This window comes from Rhinoderma darwinii, chromosome 1 (genome assembly GCF_050947455.1).
Source record: "Rhinoderma darwinii isolate aRhiDar2 chromosome 1, aRhiDar2.hap1, whole genome shotgun sequence".
Classification (NCBI taxonomy): Eukaryota; Metazoa; Chordata; class Amphibia; order Anura; family Rhinodermatidae; genus Rhinoderma; species Rhinoderma darwinii.
Genome location: NC_134687.1, coordinates 657,457,705 through 657,478,326, shown reverse-complemented (window position 1 = coordinate 657,478,326; position 20,622 = coordinate 657,457,705). Strand labels below are relative to the sequence as shown.

The window sequence follows — 20,622 nt, the reverse complement described above, 5'->3', positions numbered from 1 at the left end:
TGTTTGGCCAGCTGCCTCCCCGCTACGGCGGTACGGCCTAGTGGGTCCACTAACCCGCTTTGTGACACCCCACACATCAATGGTCTCAGAATGCTTTGCTGTTGGTATTACACAGGATTCATGGTAACGCTAACCTTTTATCCTCTGGACAATCATTCTTTCAGAAGTCCCAAACAGGGTAAATAAGTTTACCACATTCCTCTGCAGTTCAAGCCCTCTAGTTCCTGCAGAATGTCAGTCTGTCCTTGATGTTTTTCTTGGAAATAAGTGTTTTCTCTGCTGCCATTCTTGTCACCAGGACAGCCTCCAAAAGCCTTCGCCTCACTGTGCGTGCAGATGCCTGCTGCCATTCCTGAGCAAGCTCTGCACTGGTGTTAAACCGATAGCTAAATCTTCTTTAGTAGATGGTCCTGGCACTTGCTGGACTTTCTTGGGTGCCCTTCTTCACAGCATTTGAACCTCTCTCCTTGACGTTCTTGATGATCCTATAATTGGTTGATTTAGGGGCAATCTTACGAGCAGCAACGTCCTTGCCTGTAAAGCACTTTTGATGCAAAGAAAACATGACTGAACGTGTTTCCTTGGAGGTAACCTTGGTTAACAAAGGAAGACAATGATTTCAATCACCAACTCCCTTTTAAAGCAACCAGTCTGCTATCATAATTCAATCAGCATTACAGAGTGATATCATCTGATTTGTCCTCGTTAACACTTTCTCCTGCGCGAACAAGAAGATCACTGATATGTTAGCAAGTCATTTTGTGGCAGGGCTGAAATTCTGTGAAATTGGGGTTTTTGTGATTAAGTTAATTTTCGTGGCAAGGAATGACTGCAATTAATTACAATTCATCTGATCACTTTTCATAACAATAGTTAATGCAAATCGCCACTATATAAAACTGAAGCAGCAAACTTCGTGAAAACCAACATTTGTGTCAGTCTCAAAACTTTTGGCCAGGACTGTACAGCGGACACCCACTGGTGATGGTAACTCCCCATCATACATGTACAGCGGTGTGAGATAATACATGTGCCGTTCCCACACAGACGGCGTACGCTTCTGAGAATGGAACGGCTCCCGTTCGCATTCTCTATGGGGTTGTATGTGCCGTATTCCATCTCTGTATGTGTCGTTAATCGACAGACATGAAAAAAAAATGGCAGCCCCCATAGAGAAGTAAAAGTTTGAACACAGTAAAAATTAGAACATGACAACAGTAATAAATACAATTTTTGTTTATATTTTATTAAAAGCAATATAATAAAAATTAAAAAAAATGACACCTTCCCTTTAAGTACAACTTCTCATTTTGTAATATGAAATTTTTTATTTACCACACCCCTTTTTTTTTCCAGGTAAGCATTTTGCATATATATATTTATGTGTAATTATATTTATGTTTTAATAATAATTTAGCAGATTCTTCCGCTCCAGTCAGATAAGATATGGTACAATGCTGGAGCTAGGCAGAAATTACCTGATACTCTGGCACCTGTTGGTGCTCAGAGAGAGGCTTATATGGGCTGTCCTATAGTTAGGCATCATGTGACGTCAGAGGGGAGTTTACCAGAATTGTACATAATGCCATGTTCTAGCCACTAGAGGGAGATCCAGATTGTATTTTTGCATTCCAGCCACTAGAGACAGCTCCTGCCCCATCGCTGAAATGGTCTGCTCAGGTAAGCATGGACTGAGCGTTGTTTTGTGACACAGTGCTGTATCTACGCGGAAGAGATCGGGAAAGGTTAAAGGACATTTAAATTAATCTCACAAAGTGACACATCAGATTTGAAAAAAATATTGACCTCTGTTCACAAGGATATAATTGGCTGTATCGCCAAGGGGTTATTTTCTGTAAGTAACCTGATAAATTAAAAATCTTTTTTGCTCTTATAGCTTTTCCGACAAAAAAATGTTTTTTTTTAATGGAAATTCTCTGATGAGTTTAAAAATTTTATTTCCATGTAAAACATTTTCCACATATACAACATCAAAATGACTTCTCCCCTCAGTGAGTTTTCTCATGTTTAACAAGACGACTTTATTATCGTGAAAAACATTTCCCACATTCTGAACATGAATACCACTTCTCTCCTGTGTGAATTCTCTCATGTGTAACAAGATTTGATTTATCTGTAAAACATTTCACACATTCTGAACATGATTATGGCTTCTCTCCTGTGTGACTTCTCTCATGTGTAACAAAAGTTGGGTTATCTGTAAAACTTTTCCACATTCTGAACATGAATACTACTTCTCTCCTGTGTGAATTCTCTCATGTGTAACAAGATTTGATTTTAGTGAAAAGCATTTCCCACATTCTGAACATGAATATGGCTTCTCCCCTGTGTGACTTTTCTGATGTCTTACAAGACTTGATTTTACTGTAAAACATTCCCCACATTCTGAATATAAATACGGCTTCTCTCCCGTGTGACTTCTCTTATGTCTTACAAGACCTGTTTTATCTCTAAAGCACTTCCTACATTCTGAACATGAATATGGCTTCACCCCTGTGTGACTTCTCTTATGTGTAGTCAGACTTGATTTATGAGTAAAACATTTCCCACATTCTGAACATAAATACAGTTTCTCTCCTGTGTGAATTCTCTCATGTATAACAAGATGTGATTTATTTGTAAAAAATTTCCCACATTCTGAACATGAATAGGGCTTCTCTCCTGTGTGAGTTCTCTCATGTGTAACAAGACTTGATTTATCTGTAAAACATTTCCCACATTCTGAACATGAATATGGCTTCTCTCCTGTGTGAATTCTCTCATGTGTAACAAGATTTGATTTATGTGTAAAACATTTCCCACATTCTGAACATGAATACGGCTTCTCTCCTGTGTGAATTCTCTCATGTGTAACAAGATGTGATTTATCTGTAAAACATTTTCCACATTCTGAACAGGAATACGGCTTCTCTCCTGTGTGAGTTTTCTCATGTTTAACAAGATTTGATTTGAGTGAAAAGCATTTCCCACATTCTAAACATGAATACGGCTTCTCCCCTGTGTGACTTCTCTCATGTGCAACAAGACTTGATTTATGTGTAAAACATTTCCCACATTCTGAACATGAATTTGGCTTCTCCCCTGTGCGAGCTGTTCTGTGCTTAAAAACAGCTGAGATTTCTAGGAACGGTTTACCACATTCAAACTTTTTACCCCCTTTCTGAGCTTTACATGTGGTAACAATCAGTGATTGGTCAGGATAAGATGCCTCATGATTATATGATAGATCTGTACTGTGAAGTCCTTGATGTACATTAAGGTTAATGTGGTTTTCTCCTGAAGACTGCTGCATGATATCTTGATCTTCTACTTCAGAATTTATCGAAAACATGAAGTTTCCCTCAGAGTTCTTACTGGTATCTGCTGTTAGGATTAAAAATTAATTGTGTTTTTTTTATTTTTCAAACCAAATAAGTAGACAAATTTATGACATATTAGGCAGCATGCAGTTTTTTTTGTTATAGTCAATCAGAATTGGATCCAGCAGGAAGGAAAGGTTTGAGCCATTCCCTTCAAATCCACCACTGGCTTTAGATATAAAAAAAACAACTGCACCAAATACTGCCACAAAAACTGAATACCGAATTCCAGCCTGATAAATCTTTGAAAAACACTTTAAATGGACAAGAATTTTTCATTAAAAACTAGTGATAATCTAATAGTATACCTGATATCCATCAATTTTGCCATTTGCTTTCTTAAAAAAAATGTCTGCTTTATCCTTGCAAAGCCTGTATGAAGCCACTAGGTAACTCCTTTTCTACAATTTGCTGTCCACTCTCGGTTGTCCTGCAAATTCAGTCTCTAGTTATTAAGAAGAGTAGACAGACTGCAGGAAATGGGGGTGACTCTCTTTGCTAAACCTCCCTGTACTCATAGCCTGCCTGAACTCTCTCATGTAATGCTTGCAGTAGCTTCTTGCAGCTCTGTCTGCTTTGTTATAGATATTCCCTGAAGTCCCAGCATTTCTTGGACTCCCATGTGCACATTGCCCTAGATTTGTAATATTTTCTGCAAGTATTTCTCAATAACGAAAAGCTGCAGGTACAGAGATCTCACAATTGCAGGAAATCGTGGCATTTTGCAAAGACTTCACAAAAATCGCTGTGTCAGTTCTTGAGTTGTAAAAAACGGCATAAATTTCATGCGTGTTTTACAAGCGTTTCATCTGGTGTTTTTTTGTATTTGTTTTTTTTATTCATACATCTGTAACATATTTTTTTCTTCAGGTTCTATAGAGAAGAATACTGCGTTTTGAAAAAAAAAATGCCACGGAAGCAAAACACGCACCAAAAGAGCAGGAAAAATAACATTTAAAAAACATCCATTGTGTGCAGAGCATTTTATATTTTAATATAAACAGTCATGTAACATCTGCCTGAACGGGGGCGTGGCTAGCGAGCGATGTGAGCAGACGTGTTTGCTGCAGCTCCCGTTCTGATCCGCCAAATTTATCCTGTTGTGCCGGAATAACTCGCTAAAAACCGGGCTGTTGTTGTCCTGGACTTACCTGGTCCATAGAGGTACGCTCCGGAGAAGTCGCTTCCTGAAGTTTTGCCGACATGGTGAAGGGACGAGAAGTGAAAGCCGGTGACAGGGAGGCCCAAGATGGCGCCGGTGTCCTCCCTACTGCTAGAGCCGTACGTGTTGTGGAACCTCAGAAGGATGTGGTGACCAGGCTGAGCAGGTTTGCTTGTACTAATCTTGCTACGGGCAGCATGGACAATCCTGGGCAACACCCAGGGGAGGAAGGAGATGGTGTTCAGTCTGAGCTTGCTGTGGAAGGGCTGGTGGAATGTCTGGGAGAGCCTAGATCTGGGGTGGAACCCACACTGGCTGACCTGATGAAAGCCATTACAAAATGCCATGCTTCTCTTACCTACCAGGTTGATGGAGCGAAAGAGGACATTTCTATACTTAGACAGGATGTCAAAAAAATATCTGAGCGTACTACGGCTCTGGAGGACCGTGTGAGTGAAATTGAAGATGTGCTATCTCCCCTGTGGAGGGAGGTGAATAATCACTCCAGAAATATGGAGGTGTTGAGATTCAAGCAGGATGACATGGAAAACCGTCTTAGGCGGAATAATGTCAGGATTGTGAGCGCCAAGACTTGGAAATTGATGGTCACAAGATATCGCTGTTTCCAGATTATTCCATGGATGTCCAGAAACGTCTAGCTCAGATTTTTTTTTTATATTAAACGGCGCCTCAGGAACTTGCATGTGGTCTATTCCATGCTATACCCGGCGAGGCTGCAGGTGGCAGCGCTTGGAGGTACACACTTCTTCGAAAATCCGAAAGATAGTTTGAGGTGGCTAGATCAACATAAGCGTCAATTGCGGGTCCCGGGGGACTAGGACCTCCGAGATGAAGATGATGACTGCCAACCTCAAGATTAATGTTTGACCCATGAACTGTGGGTCTAATGGGACTGAGTAGTCTAGTGGTTAAAATGATGTCATTCCTTACCTGTTCAGTGCTGTACACATTTTGTTCCTTTTTAATATAAACCCGGATGTATCTGAATCGCTATCCTTTTGGCACTTAAATGGTGGTACTGGTATACCACTGGGAGAATGATTTTACTGTGGGCTTATCGTTTGCCTGTTGTTACTTTATATTGTTGTTATATTTTTGCTGGCCCCTAAGAGGGGGAATAGCTTGCCTTGCGATATACACAGATAGGAAGGGGTTTGTAGGAAAAATACGTTGTAGCCCTGGACCCTGATTCCAAGTTTTTAGGGAATTGATAATGGGGCTTGTTCTCCTTGTCTGGAGGGCTGTTGGGGGGATAGGGAGGGGTGGGCTCTTTGGATGGGATGCCCAAATGCTAGACATTGGGAGGGCAATGATACTTACTGTTTGGGCCTTTTCTTTTGTGTGTAGAGGTGTGCTTGGGTCCCTGCTGATTTTATATATGGGTCATGGCTGACACAATAAAAGTAATTTCCTGGAATGTGAGGGGCTTGACAGAAGCTAACAAGCGAAGAGCTATATATGATTTTGTGAAGGGTGAGCATCCAATGATTCTTTACTTACAGGAAACGCATATGACCCCTGATAGACTCTCGCTCCTAGATAGACCTTGGGTGGGACAAAAATTCCATGCGACACATACTGCATACTCCAGAGTAGTGAGTATTATTTTTCACAGAAGTGTCTTGCTTCAGATATTGATTCGGAGGGTCGCTATGTGTGTCTATACAGGAAAATGTTTACATCCCTTTGTATTTTAGTGGCGGTGTATGTGCCTACGTAATACTCAAGCGAGGTTCTTCAGCGTGTTATGCAATTTACTAAGCATGGTCCTCAAGTGCCCTGGTTGTTTGTAGGGGACTTTAATAATACTGTTGACATATCTCTTGATCGGCTGGGGAGAGGATTAGGGTTGGCAGGTGGAGATTTGACACCTTTTGGGAAAGTTTTGCGTGAGGTAGGCCTGGTGGATTTGTGGCGCATTAAGTATCCCACAGTCAGAAAGATTTCGTGTCAATCTGTGACCCATGAGATTCTTTTGCGCATTGATCTGGGTCTGGGTAATTCCCTCATTTTGCCGTTTGTGGAGATGACTTACCTGCCACGCGGTTTGTCTGATCATTCCCGCGTAAAGGGTCTCTGAAATTTGCTCCAGCATCTGGCAGGTCTATGGGCGATTTAACCCGTACTGGCTACAGCTAATTTCACCTAGAGTATCGATATCGAATCAGCTCCATTAAGTTTTTACTTCTAATGATGGACCAACCTCGTCTTTGGTAGTATGGGATGCCATGAAAGCCTTTTATCTACTTACCAAAGCCTTATATCTACTTACCAAAGCAGGGCATAAACTGTTTTTTCAAAAACATAAGAATTTGAGGAAGGGGAGAAAGCGGGTCACCTACTGGCAGTGATCTCTAGGGCTCAACACGAAAATTTGTATATTAGGGAACTATACTCAAGGGCAGGGACCTTGGTGGATGATCCCCAGCAGATTCTGGAAGTGTTGAAAGATTTTTACTCCTCTTCAGGAATGATCCTTCTCGAGGGGAGCTGGAGGCGTTCTTTGAGGGTCTTTCTCTTCCATCCTTGTGTCCCGAGGATGCGGTTCAACTAGATTCTCCATTAACTTTGGAGAAGTTAGAGGAGGCATTGGCCTCAATGGCTAATATGAAGTCCCCTGGTACGGATGGTTTGCCGGCTGAGGTGTTTAAACTGTGTACGCAACCCCTGATGACACAATTGCTTAAGGTGTATCAAGCGGCTTTGGATAGGGGGAGGTTGCTGGACTCGATGAACGATGCCGTTATTGTTGTAATACCCAAGCCTGATAAGGAAGTTAGAATGCCTGAGTGCTACAGGCCCATATCGCTTTTGACAGTTGATGTGAAAATTCTGGCTAAGAGTCTGGCTACTAGACTTTCTAGGGTGGTCACAAAGGTGGTACATCAGGATCAGGCAGGATTTATGCCCAATATGTCAATGGCTGTTAATTTGCGCAGATTATGTAATGTCAGGGTAGGGAGACAGACAGATGAGCCCTAATCTACCCACCACTCAGTCCCTGCCTACTTGTACGGCCCGTCCTAGGCGACGGTGTACAACTAGGCAATGGTCCCTACGCTCAATATGGGCACGACAGACAAGGGTACACAGAAGCTAAGGGAAATGGGGCAGTTGCCCACGGCAACACCGTGAGCAACAAGAGTGGTGAACGATCCAAGTCAAACCAGGAGTGTACGAGGTACCAAACGCAGAGCAGGAGCATAGTCAGTAAAGCCAGAGTCGATATGAAGCAGAGGTCAATAGTATTAGCAGGAACAGCAGAGCCAGGAACAACAAACAAGAGAGAATCACAGGCAAAGACAAGAAGCAAATGAAGGTATAAATAGACCGAGGGCGGGAGCTAGAACCGTCTGGCCAGGCTGATAGGTTCTCCCACTCCTCAGCCTACCAGCCTGAGTGGTAGCAGATCGAGTCACTCTATCAGACCTAGGAGCATATGCTGACTGATTAACCATGGGCGTCGACACAGAAGCTGTGTCTGGCAGATCCTTTACAGATTATATGCGAATCTTCAGATGCCTCAGTGGGTGGGGGAGGTCAGGGCTGTGGCTTCTTTGGACGCGGCCAAAACCTTTGATAGCGTGGAATGGCAGTACTTATGGTATACTTTTTCATGTTTTGGTTTTAGGGAGGGATTCATAGCCTGGGTGAAATTGCTGTACGCTGCGCCTAAAGCCCGGGTTCAAGCAAATGGGTTACTGTCACCTTCATTCGCACTCTATCGAGGAACGAGACAGGGGTGTCCCCTATCGCCCCTTTTATTTGTATTGGCCATTGAACCGTTGGTGGCTGCCATTCGTAGAGCTGATGAAGTTCGAGGGTTTTGCTATGACGGGATACATGAAAAGGTTGCTCTCTATGCGGATGACATGCTTTTGTTCTGGAGTAATTGGCCAGTGTCCCTAAGGCATGTTATGCGCATAATTGATAGGTTTGGCTCTTTATCGGGATTAACGATCAATTGGACGAAATCCTCTCTTTTGTTGGTGAGACCTCAACCCCCCCCCCCCCCGGGGTGGAGGAGGTCACAGGGCAATTGCAAAGGGTTTCCAGGTTTAAATATCTCGGCATTCATGTGAGTGACAGTGTTATAGATTTTGAGTCTCTTAATATTGACCCGTTATTAGGTAAGCTCCAGAGTAAGACAACAGCATGGTGTAAGTTGCCGCTTAGCGTGGTGGGTAGAGCCAATCTCTCTAAAATTATATTTATGCCTCATATTATATTTATTGCATAATGCCCCGGTATGGCTTCCCCAAAGGATTTTTCATAAAATTACTGCTATATTTTGGGATCTGATATGGAAAAAAGGTGTTTCAAGGATTCGTATGGAAGCTCTGCAGAGGCCAAAGGAGGATAGGGGGTTGGCGCTGCCGTGGTTGTATTATATTGCGGCTCCGTTGCAACATATTAGAGGGTGGGGATCGGAAGTACCATTTAATGCAGTCGGGAAGTTACTTAGTGTGGTGACTGGTGAGAAACAGCTATTATTGGTTCTGGAATCTGGGAGACTGGGAGAAAAGCAGTCGGACTTTCCTACATTAGCTATGATCTATAAGGTCTGGGATAGAGCGAAGGCTTTGGTGGGATTAGTGGGATACACTCCTTATTCCCCTATCTGGAGAAATACTCTTTATAAAAAATTTGATAAATTACTCGGGTTTGAGGAGTGGCAGCGTAAAGGTATCAGAACCATTCAGAGTCTTTTATCGGAAGGTGTGTTTCATACATTTGAAGATCTTCAGGAGCAAATTGATATGCCGAGATCAAGTTTTTATCAGTATTTTCAGCTTCGGCATGCTTATGATGTACAGAATAGACTTGTCCCGATAGTCCAGTCCTCTCATACTTCTTTTATCACGGTTCAGGCGCAACCTGGTAACACTAAGGGTATAATCTCCTTGTTATACAGGTCTTTACTGGCATCCACTCTTAAAGCTCGGCCTCTTACTATAAAGGAAAGGTGGCAGAGAGATTTAGGTCTTTTGCATGTTATGTAGAGTTGTTCGCGGCTTGGGGAGTTTTGGAGGAAGGTAGTGGGTCTCATAGATCAGGTGTATAAATGTGCAATTCCCTTGGATCCGATTGTCTGTGTCCTGGGGTACAATTCTGAATGGACTGCTACGGAGGGGCAGAGGCTGGCGGTTCTGAGACTTTTGTATCAGGCTCGTAAGCCGATAGCTGCGCATTGGGAGGCAACTGATCCCCCTGAGCTTGTAGAATTTAAATCCAGGGTCAATATTCTGCTGCGGCTTGAAAAAATTGTATATTTAAAGCATGTCAAGTATAAGGGTATGTTTACACGGCTTAGCAAAATACGTCTGAAAATACGGAGCTGTTTTCAGGCGTAAACAGCTCCTGATTTTCAGACGTTTTTGTAACTACTCACGTTTTTTGCAGCGTATTTTACGGACGTTATTGGAACTGTTTTTCAATGGAGTCAATGAAAGACGGCTCCGAAAATAGCCCAAGAATTGACATGCACTTCTTTTTCGCGGGCGTCTTTTTACGCGCCGTGTTTTGACAGCGACGCGTAAAATAACACCTTGTGGGAACAGAACTTCGTAAAACCCATTGAACTCAATGGGCAGATGTGTGTAGGCGTAATGGAGCCGTTTTTTCAGGCGTAATTCGAGGCGTAAAACGCCCGAATTACGTCTGAAAACAGTGCGTGTGAACATACCCTAAGAGGTTTGAGGACTTATGGGCTCCTTAGTTGGATACACTGGATTTGACCTCAGCTGTGCTGCTCTTGGACAGATTGCCTCGCTGATCTGATCTCTCGATTGGGGACGTGGTGAGTTCTTGCTAGTCTCTGGCCCTCCTCTGATAATGATGTATATGATATGTAACAATAATGTGTATGGTATTTGTCAAATGGTCTTTTATACTGCCTAACAAATAGTGATTTGGTGTTGATATGATATTGACTGTTCATTGTGATGGACCTCTACTGATCTTTGTCCATTTCATGTAACAAGTGCTAATTTGTGTCATACAGTATCATTTTCTAACTGTTGATTCTCCTTTTGAGCAAGGGGTGGGTTAGGGGAAGAGGGGGGAGGGGGTTCCGGGGTGTTTTCATGTATGTAAATTGTGAAAATATTAATAAAAAATTATTTGATTAAAAAGAAAACATCAGCCTAAGGCCTCATTTACACGAGCGTGATATACGTCCAGGCGACGTGCATGATTTTCACGCGTGTCGTACGGACTTATGTAAGTCTATGGGGGCATGAGGACAGTCCGTGAGTTTTGCTCAGCGTGAGTCCGTTGAAAAAAACTCACGACATGTCCTATATTTATGCGTTGCTCGCGCATCACGCACCCATTGAAGTGAATGGGAGCGTGAAAACCACACATGTCAAATGGAAGCACTTCCGTGCGAACAGCGCGATTCGAGCAACAGCTGTCAAACTCTGAATGTAAACAGAAAAGCACCACATGCTTTTCTGTTTACAAACATCCAAACGGAGTGTCATAATGATGGCGGCTGCGCAAAAAGCAGGCAGCCGCGCATCATACGTTGTTGACACACGGAGCCGTTAAGTGCCTTTTGCGCACGCAAAACACTGCGGGTTTTGCGTGCGCAAAACTCACACGCTCGTGTAAACCAGGCCTTAAAGAAAAAAAAAAATGGCAGGAAAAATGCCACAAAAAAACAGCCACTGAGGGTGGTTTCACACCCAATGCAAGGCTGGAAATGACGAGTGCCCCTATCAGCATTGATCTCGGTGCTCAAGTGGTTAAAATTAGTTTTCTCAGATCCCGGCTGTTAGTGCAGCTGGTGCCGCCCAAAATCTGATGCTAAGCCTAGTGCATGACCGGATTCATAGATCACCTTGTAGAGAACTTCTATGTGCAGTCACAGCTCCCTCAGCTCCTGCACTATGTATAACACATTGTCTGACGCGTTACTGTAATGTAGAACAAAGGGTGCGTTCACATATATCAGTTGCATCAGCATCAGTTTTTTTGTCTCAAGTGATTACAACGGATGCAAAAATGTATCAGTTGCCATCCGGCTTTTTCACAATTCTTACTACAAAACCATCAGTTGTCGTTCGGTCGTCTAGGGCCTGAAAATGTGTCACTTTTATCAGAGTGGTGCAAAGTTTATTATAGATTGGAAACATGATAGATTAGATACATTTTGTGTACCATGTCAGGGCTCTCCTTCTCTGCTGCGCCCTCAGCGCTACACTGAAGTCTGACACACACATTGTAAGGTAATGCGTGTTATATTCAGTGCAGCGCCAAAGACGAGGCCAAGAGAGGGAGCCCAGAAGGCAGCTGCTGTCCACTCAGATCAGATGTTCGACGCAGCCTTGTGAGTCTGCAAAGACGCCAAATACTAGCTCTAACTTCAGGGAGCAGCCAGTTTTTTGTGCCTTTACAGCTACCCAATCCCACCCCGCATCTCCTACCCACCCCACACCACACAGGGATTGCTGTTGTTTCTATTAACACAACAGGTCTCGGGCGTTGAAAACGGACATTTAGGTCCGTTTTTGATGGCTGTTTTGCATCTGTTTTGTATCCGTGTTTTCTGTTTTTGACCCATTTTTTAAGTCAGATGAATTTCATGTATAGATAATGAAATCGTGCCCTCTGTACATAATGCCACAGTGCCCTTGTATATGCCACAGTACGCCCTGTAGATAATGTCACACAGCCCCCTGTAGATAGCGCCACACAGCGCCCACTGTAGATAGCGCCACCCCCTCTGTATATAGTGCTACCCCCCTTCCCCTGTAGATAGTGCCACTCCCCCCCTGTAGATAATGCCACAGTGCCCTCTGTATATGATGCCACAGTACCCCCTGTAGTCATACAGCCCCCCTGTAGATAGCGCCAAACAGCGGCCACTGTAGATGGCACCACACAGCATTCCCTGTAGACTGTGCCATACAGAGCCCCCCTGTAGATAGCGCCACCCCCACTGTTTTCAGCACCCTCTTCCCCTGTAGATAGCGCCACTGAAGCTCCCTCTAGCAGAGGAATCCCTAACCACAGCATTGCCGATGCTGTGGCCGGGGATTGCCTCCAGGAGGAGCTCCTGACCACTGTCCATATATGGACAGTGACGTCAGGGGTTACTCCCTGAACTGAATACCCGGCCACAGCATTGCCGACTAAAGATAAATAAATATGCATTACTGCTAAATCCACTTACAATTGGGAGGTTCGCAGTTTGATGTCGCCATTTTCTTGTGTGCTGTATAAATTTGCAGTCACAGGCGTTCTTGCACCTGTAAGGGTATGTTCACACGCAGTGTTTTAAGACGTAATTCTGGCGTTTTACGCCTCGAATTACGCCTGAAAAAACGCCCCTAATACGCCTACAAACATCTGCCCATTGCTTGCAATGGGTTTTATGGTTTTCTGTTCCGAGGTGTAAATTTACGCGTCACTGTCAAAATATGGCGCGTAAAAAGACGCCCGCGAAAAAGAAGTGCAAGTCACTTCTTGGGACGTTTTTGGAGCCGTTTTTCATTGACTCCATTGAAAAACAGCTCTAATAACGTCTATAAAATACGCCGCGAAAAACGCGAGTTGCTACAAAAACGTCTGAAAATCAGGAGCTGATTTCGCCTGAAAACAGCTCCGTATTTTCAGACGTTTTTGGTCACTGCGTGTGAACATACCCTAACACTTTTTGTTTAATTTTGTTGCAATGTGCTGTTCAAACTTTTGTGTTGTTTAGGTGATTCATATATGTGGGGTTAGTGACTGCCTCCATTTTTTGATCTTGCACTCCAACCATTCTGCCCTGGGTGATTTTAATTAGTTTAATGCTGGTTCCTACCATCTGCAAGTATATGCAGGCTTAGTCCCAGTTCTGGGTGTATATGTAGCGTAGGTTCCCACCCCACAGAGGTCACTTTGTCATGGCAGGTGGGCTCACAATATGATCAAAATGTGCACTAGGAACCTCCCTATTGTAAGTAGATTTAGCAGTAATGCATATTTATTTATATTTAGTGGCTTAGGTGGCATTAGTGTTCGCAGTGTGCTGTCGCCATTTTCTTGTCACTTCTCATTACTGCCCCCTATACTTCACTTATAGTATTACACTTGCACACACACTATTCATTTATTATTTCTTACTACACATCCCATGCACCACACACACCACTCCCCTCAAGACTAGTGGGAGTGGCTATTATTATTTAAAGCACCTGCTCACTCTCCATCAGCGTTTCTGACCTGGCTGTGTCCATTTGTAAGTATGGCCTTTTTCGGTGTTTTTGTATATGTCCCCTTGTTTTTACCTGTTTTGTCTGTGAATCAGGAACATTCTGTTCCAGTTAAGGAGTTAGGGACTCGCAAGTCTGGGGATCCTTGTCGTGGATTGCAAGCTTGCGTCCTTTTGGCCAAAATGATCACTAATGCCTCAGGTATTTTTCATTATTACGTATATTCGCTTCTCTTGGACACAGCCGGGTCTTTGATGCTGGGAGAGCATGGTGTGTTGTTGTTTGGCATAGCAAGCAGGGTAGCCCGCTCTATGAACTATCAAGGCGTCACAAATAGGCTTCTACCTGGCTATACACGTTGTGCCTCATGACGTACACACTATCCCTCCATGTTTCACTCACTTGCACCCCATTATCCATTTATTTCTATTGAGGCACTTCTCATTACTGCCCCCTATACTTCACTTATAGTATTACACTTGCACACACACTATTCATTTATTATTTCTTACTACACATCCCATGCACCACACACACCACTCCCCTCAAGACTAGTGGGAGTGGCTATTATTATTTAAATCACCTGCTCACTCTCCTTCATCAGCGTTTCTGACCTGGCTGTGTCCATTTGTAAGTATGGCCTTTTTCTGTGTTTTTGCCATTTTCTTGTGTGCCATATATGGACAGTGAGGTCAAGGGCTTCCCCGAGCACAGCGCTTAAAGTAGCGCTGTGCCGGGGAGTCCTCGGCGAGCGAAGGAGCTCCCTCTGCTCCGAACTAATCCTGAAGCAGGGAGCTGATGGTTCCTTGCTTCAGAATTGGGTTCAACTCAGCGGGACATAACCCCGGCCACCATCCCACCGGGTGCTGCCGGAAGGTGGATGCGGCAGCACCCGGAGTTCATCCGGCCACAGTTAAAATAGATAGGATACGGCGTTGGACTTCCCTGGGACTTGGACCCAAAAACGCTGCAGGTAACGTTTTTGGATCCGGCTCCTGCCCAGGTCCAGCGCCGTACGGAGCCACATCTGATATATATCCCCTGTGCCAGGATGGATCCCATAGAAAGCTATGGGATCCGTTCTAGCATCAGTTTTCCTCCGGATGTTCTGCAACACGCCGGAGGGAAGCGGACAGGAGCAACGAACATGTGTGAACGGCCCCATAAGAGGAACATCATCTTAAGAAACCTCTGAAATCACTTTCTGAATTCATTATTGCTTACCTGTGGTAACACCTCCTGGAATTTCCTCCTCCACTTAACTGTTACACGGTTGATCACCCCTCACCCGCTCTTCTTCTTCATCCTCCATTTTAATATTAGTCAGATCTTCCACCTGATATCACATATGTAACAATTCAGTGCAATACAGCAGAGAGTGCGAAGAATGTAACAGATCAACATAAGAAACCACCAAAATCTATGACCGCAGGATCAAAAAGCTCCACACCCCCCTATAAAGATCTGGTATAGGGCTCAGCTTAATCTACATGAGGATTCTCTGGGACATTGTGATTTTCCTCTGGACAGTCCTGGGAATACAGAGGACTGGGACTTCTCTCTGGTGGATTTCTCCTTCTGGATCCATCTGTAGGAAACACACAGTGACTGAATACATGACTACTGTATATCTGTCTATATATCACACACATATTTCTACACCTTCCAGTATATGTTTATTGATCAGAGCCAAAATGAAAATGTTATGCTGCTCGTCAAGTGAACCGGGCTCCCAGTGCTTTGTCAGCCGCAGGCCTATTGTGGCCTACAGAGTGAATGGTGGGGAACCAACGGCTTTCTGCTCCACGATAGTATTCAATTGATTTGCCTCCTAAGGATATGAATACACGTGAAATCGGCAGGATGCAGGGGTCCTATTATAAGACCCCCGTGCCAACCAAAAGAGTACCAGGTCGCTGCCCTGGAACAATACACCCTGCTTGGGAAGTCAAAGTTTTACAAGAGGGAACCCACGGTCAGACAAAGTATCTGTAGTAAGGAAAACAACTACTCCAAGTTTCCTCTCTACAAGGGATGGGAAACCACTGGGGTGTTGGAGGAATCTCACACACAGAACATTGCAGCTTACTGTGTATCGAGCTGTGTAGCCGCAGACCAGTCAGAGCGCCCATGCTGACCTCTGTCCACCACCAAAAGCGCCTACAATAGGCAGTATAAGAACTGGGCAATGGAAGGTGGCCTAGTCCGATAAATCCCATTTTCTTACCTGGGAATGAGATGGCAGCAGGATGCATTATGAGAAGTAGACAGGCGGAGCCAGTGTGATGATCTGGGCAATGTTCTGCTGGTCCTGGCATTCATTTAAATGTGACACGTACCACCTACCTAAACATTGCTGCAGATAAGTTCCCCCTTATGTGAGCGTTATTCTTAACTGCAATGCCGTCTTCCAGCAGGATCATGCCCCCGCCACACTGCAAATATTGATCAGGAATTGTTCAAGGAGTTGACTTGTCTCCAAATACCCCAGATCTCAATCCGATCGATAATCTGTGGAATGTGCTGGAAGAACAAGTCGGATCCATGGAGGCCACACCTCACAACTTACAGGACTTGAAGTATCTGCTAACGTCTTGTGCCAGATACCATGGAGATGCCACGTCCCCATGGGTCAGAGATATTTTGGCAGCACGGGGGCGACCTACACAATACTAGGCAAGTGGTTTTAATGTTGGGGCTGATCGACATTTTACATAGTCACATAGTTAGTGGGTTAAACAAGGTCTAAGTCCATCACGTTTAAACTTTTTAGACTTACAAACCCCAGTTCATCCAGAGGAAGGCAAAAAACACTCTTTATAGAGGACTTGTCGGCTCTCCTAACACGTCTGTTTACTACATACTTGTATTCCCCATGAATCAACAATTCTGTAGCATCTTTTCTCAGAACTCTGTGTTATGCCGTTCCTCTGTTATTCCTACTGGAAATGTAAGAGTAAATTGAGAAAAGAGTGTTACCATTCCCCTTGTGAAAGAGTCGTGCCCTACACCTTCTGATATTGTCAGCACTGATTGGATATTGTCAGACTTTATGGACACGCCCCTGGCTGGTAACACCTAGATGTCAAATCATTTATACATTAACAGGAGGAATAACAGAGGAACAGCACAATGCAAAGTTCTAAGAAAAGGTGCTCTATAATTGCTAAATTATGGGAAATGCAAGTATTTAATATACATAACGAATCCCAGTAGATTCAGAGGAAGGTGAAAACCAATCACACAACAGAGACCCAATTCTACATAAAGTGGAAAATACCTCCCTGCCCCCGGCTGACCAACGGACAGATCCCTGGATCCACATTCTACATTACTACCAGTGACCCTGTATAGTGTGTCTTACAAAGGAAGATATTTAACCCTTTGTTATATCTTCACACAATTGTCATTTCCGCTGTTCCCACATGGTAGAACTTTACACTCCTCATGTTGTAGAGATTATAAGAGCAGCGCAGATCAGTCACTGGTTATATAAGACTATGTTCACACATGGAAAAATGGAGGCAGTAATTTCTGTGATTGTCCAACTCATCTGATTGTGGTTAGTAAAAATTCATGTACCTGCTGCAGAAACAACTACATTCAGATATATGGAAACTTCTACAACAAATCTGTGACCATCCCCTAGTGCAGCACTGCAGCAAAGCGAGGAACGTGTGATCAGAGATTAGGAACCACATGTCTGTATATACTGCACATGACAAAATTAACACTTCAACAACAAAATAATAATATATAAATGATATATCTGTCTCTTCTTACCTTGTGATGTGCGTGGCCGGTAGTCCTCCATCATGACCTCCTCGTACAGATCCTTGTGTCCTTCTAGATACTCCCACTCCTCCATGGAGAAATAGACAGCGACGTCCTCACACCTTATAGGAACCTGACACACACAATGATACAGTCATTACCCAGACACCTCCAGTGCTGTTACTGTAGAATTTCCCAGCATTCCCAGCAGTGTCACCTCTCCAGTCAGCAGCTCAGTCATCTTGTAGATCAGTTCTAAGATCTTCTTCTCATGTATCCGGAGTGAGGGGGAGGCTCTGTGATGGGGCTCTGACTACTGCTCCATCCTCCTGACTCATGGATGATGGGAGTCGTACAGTCACCCGATGTCTTCTTCACTATTGTGTACTCCTGTGTATGGAGAGAGACACTTAGAGAACTGAACACAGTATTCCCCCCTCAGTAGAAAGAGGGAGATTGTGACCCCGCTGTATAGAGCTCTAGTGACCCCACATCTGTAATACTGGAGACCTCACCTACAAAAAGACAGAGAAAATAGAACGAGGCCAAAACTAAAAAGGAAATAATATTGGGGGGACTAGATGGACCATGTGCTCCCCTCCTGCAGTCATCTTCTATGTTTCTATATAGAGGTCATCCTGATCCTCCTGGTTCCTTGTCATTCTCATTGCTCTACAACATTACTATTGCTGCATTGGTGACATGACACATAACTGACCATATTGGCGGCTGATCTTCAGCTTTTCTGCTGGTGGCTTCTTGACGTCACATGGAAGGTCTGGACACTGTTATACAGGACACTGGATTCTTCCTATTATGTAATGTCCCTTCCCTATGTATGACTTGTTCTATAATGTAGAAAAGTTTACCTCTCCGCTCAACAGGTAGATGATCTCCAACGTGAAGTCTAATATTCTTCTGCTCATCTCATTCCTGTCCTTGTCCATCCTTGGTGGGTCATTCAGGAGAAGGAACGTTGTGGAGGAGAAGATGAGAAAACTGGAGGAACTGGAGGATCTAGTACTGCAGACGTCTTTATGAAGAAAGGAGAAGATGGAAATCATACAGGGGACAACATCATGTGTGACATACAGAACCTCACTTATTCATCATTGAGAGAAACATCTTCTCAGAGCCGTCACCACATGGAATAAAGGGGTATTCCCAACACGGACATTTCTCCCCAGGATATGCCAGAAATATCTGATAGATGCGGCTCCACCTCTGGCCGTGCTCGGCTGTTTCTGGACCTCCTATACAAGTGAATGGAGAGAGTCGTGCACATGTGTGGTCACCTCTCCATTCATTCTCCACCTGGATGTAGTCATCACCTCACCAGGCGGGTAGGGGGACCCCCGTTCTCCACATAAAGGTGGGACCCCCATATATCAGACATTTATGGCATATCTCTCAGGTGAGAAGAGTAAAATGAAGACATTTCCCCCCAGACAATGAAGACCTGACTCCTGACAACCTGACACATGGCAGCATGCGGGGGTAATAAGATTTTTTAAAAATCGTTAAAGTTTTTATTTAGGTACAAAAAATGTAAAAATATATATAAAAAAAAAAACAAAACCATTTTTTCATATTCTCTTTAATGTAACATTAAAAATAAAATAATAAAACATAACTGGTATCACCGCATCCGTAAAACTCAGAACGAGTACAACATAACATTATTTACCTGCACGGTGAACACAGGAAAAAAAAAATAAAAAAATCTACATCTCGTCCCACAGAATCTAATCCTCGCACCGCGGCTAAGAGGTTAACCTGCGGTGCGGATTATAAACACGCAGGATATCGGATTTATACCGCGGATTCGCTGCGCATTTGTTGCAGAATTTCCCCATTAAGTTCAATGGGAAAGTCAAGTTCCGCAACAAACGCCATTGTTCCCAGAATCCTCTGCGGCTCCACCGCGTGTTCACAGCAACGCTGCAGGTTACACAGATATAAAGAAGGCGTCATGTGACCCCTGCAGCCAATCACAGGCTGGAGAGGTCACATGTCATTATAGGGGTCTCCTGGACACGGCCGTTAGAGCAGGGACGTGTTGCTATGGTAACGCTGGGAGAGGTGAGGATCGGCCTTGTTGTATTTCTGTAGTAGATATTCGGGGGGATTATACGTCCACCATTTGGGGTGAATATTCGGGGTGATTTCCTTGCGTGTTGTGGGTCGTATTCGCTACGTGTGAACATTCCCTTAAACCGCACGGTGAACGACATGAACAAGAAATGTATAAAAGTCAGTGAATAAGTTGTATGTCCCGAATATTATGTCATTACAAAATACGACTCGTCCCACAAAACATCCGAAATAACAACTTACCCCAAAGAGACCGGCACTGGAGGGGTTAAATCCCGGCTAGGAGTCCAGTGGGCGGGGTCACTCAATGATTGACAGCTCTCTGTATACACACTCATACAGGGGGACTGATAACAGAGAGAACACCCGACCAGCGCTGCTCTCTACCTCATACACGGCAATAGCTGAAGGACCTGTGATGACGTCAACACCACGTGATGGGGGAAGGAGGGGTGGAGCTTATCAGTGCAGAGACATGGTGAATGAAGGACTTACGAAGATCACGTTGTCGCGGCTTCAGGAGCGGAGCTTAAAAGTGGAAAGATGTTTGAAAACCTGTGACGAGATCACATGACATGAGGGGCGGAGTTCTGTGAGGCGATAGAGCTCCTATGCTGTGCGTGCGTGTAGTGATGATGATCATGTGACATGAGGGGCGGAGTTCTCTCCCGGTCACATGTCTGTGACGTCATTAGAGGTCCTTCAGCTGTTGGCGTGTATGAGAAGAAGCAGCGCCGGGCGGGTGTACATGACTTCCGGTCACCGCTGTTGTTTAGTGTTCTCTCTGTTGTCAGTGAAGAGATTTCCCATTATGCAGTAGTAAGGTAAGGTTACATGGTGATTTCTGTGCGGTTTTGGTGCGTTTTTGTCTGGCACAGTGCTGGTGATTATTATTAGTCATTTTAATTGCTGTAAATATGAAATACAGGAGGGTTTAACCCCTTGGTGACATCAGGTCTATAGTATTATGTTGGACGTGCGCCGTCAC

At 44.1% G+C, this 20,622-nt stretch overlaps 1 protein-coding gene across 1 annotated transcript; it reads right to left on the bottom strand.

The window, feature by feature from the left end:
- Positions 1 to 1,941: 1,941 nt before the first annotated feature.
- Positions 1,942 to 15,319, bottom strand: LOC142664135 (uncharacterized). The gene is made up of 2 exons (XM_075843107.1): positions 14,991 to 15,319; positions 1,942 to 3,384 (listed from the first exon to the last, which is right to left on the bottom strand). The coding sequence occupies exon 2, from the start codon at positions 3,350 to 3,352 to the stop codon at positions 2,252 to 2,254; it is 1,101 nt and encodes a 366-aa protein (XP_075699222.1). The 5' UTR covers positions 3,353 to 3,384; positions 14,991 to 15,319; the 3' UTR covers positions 1,942 to 2,251.
- Positions 15,320 to 20,622: the final 5,303 nt, after the last annotated feature.

Excerpts from the sequence above, each read along its gene's own strand:
- LOC142664135 (XM_075843107.1), bottom strand. The coding sequence starts at position 3,352 with ATGTTTTCGATAAATTCTGAAGTAGAAGATCAAGATATCATGCAGCAG.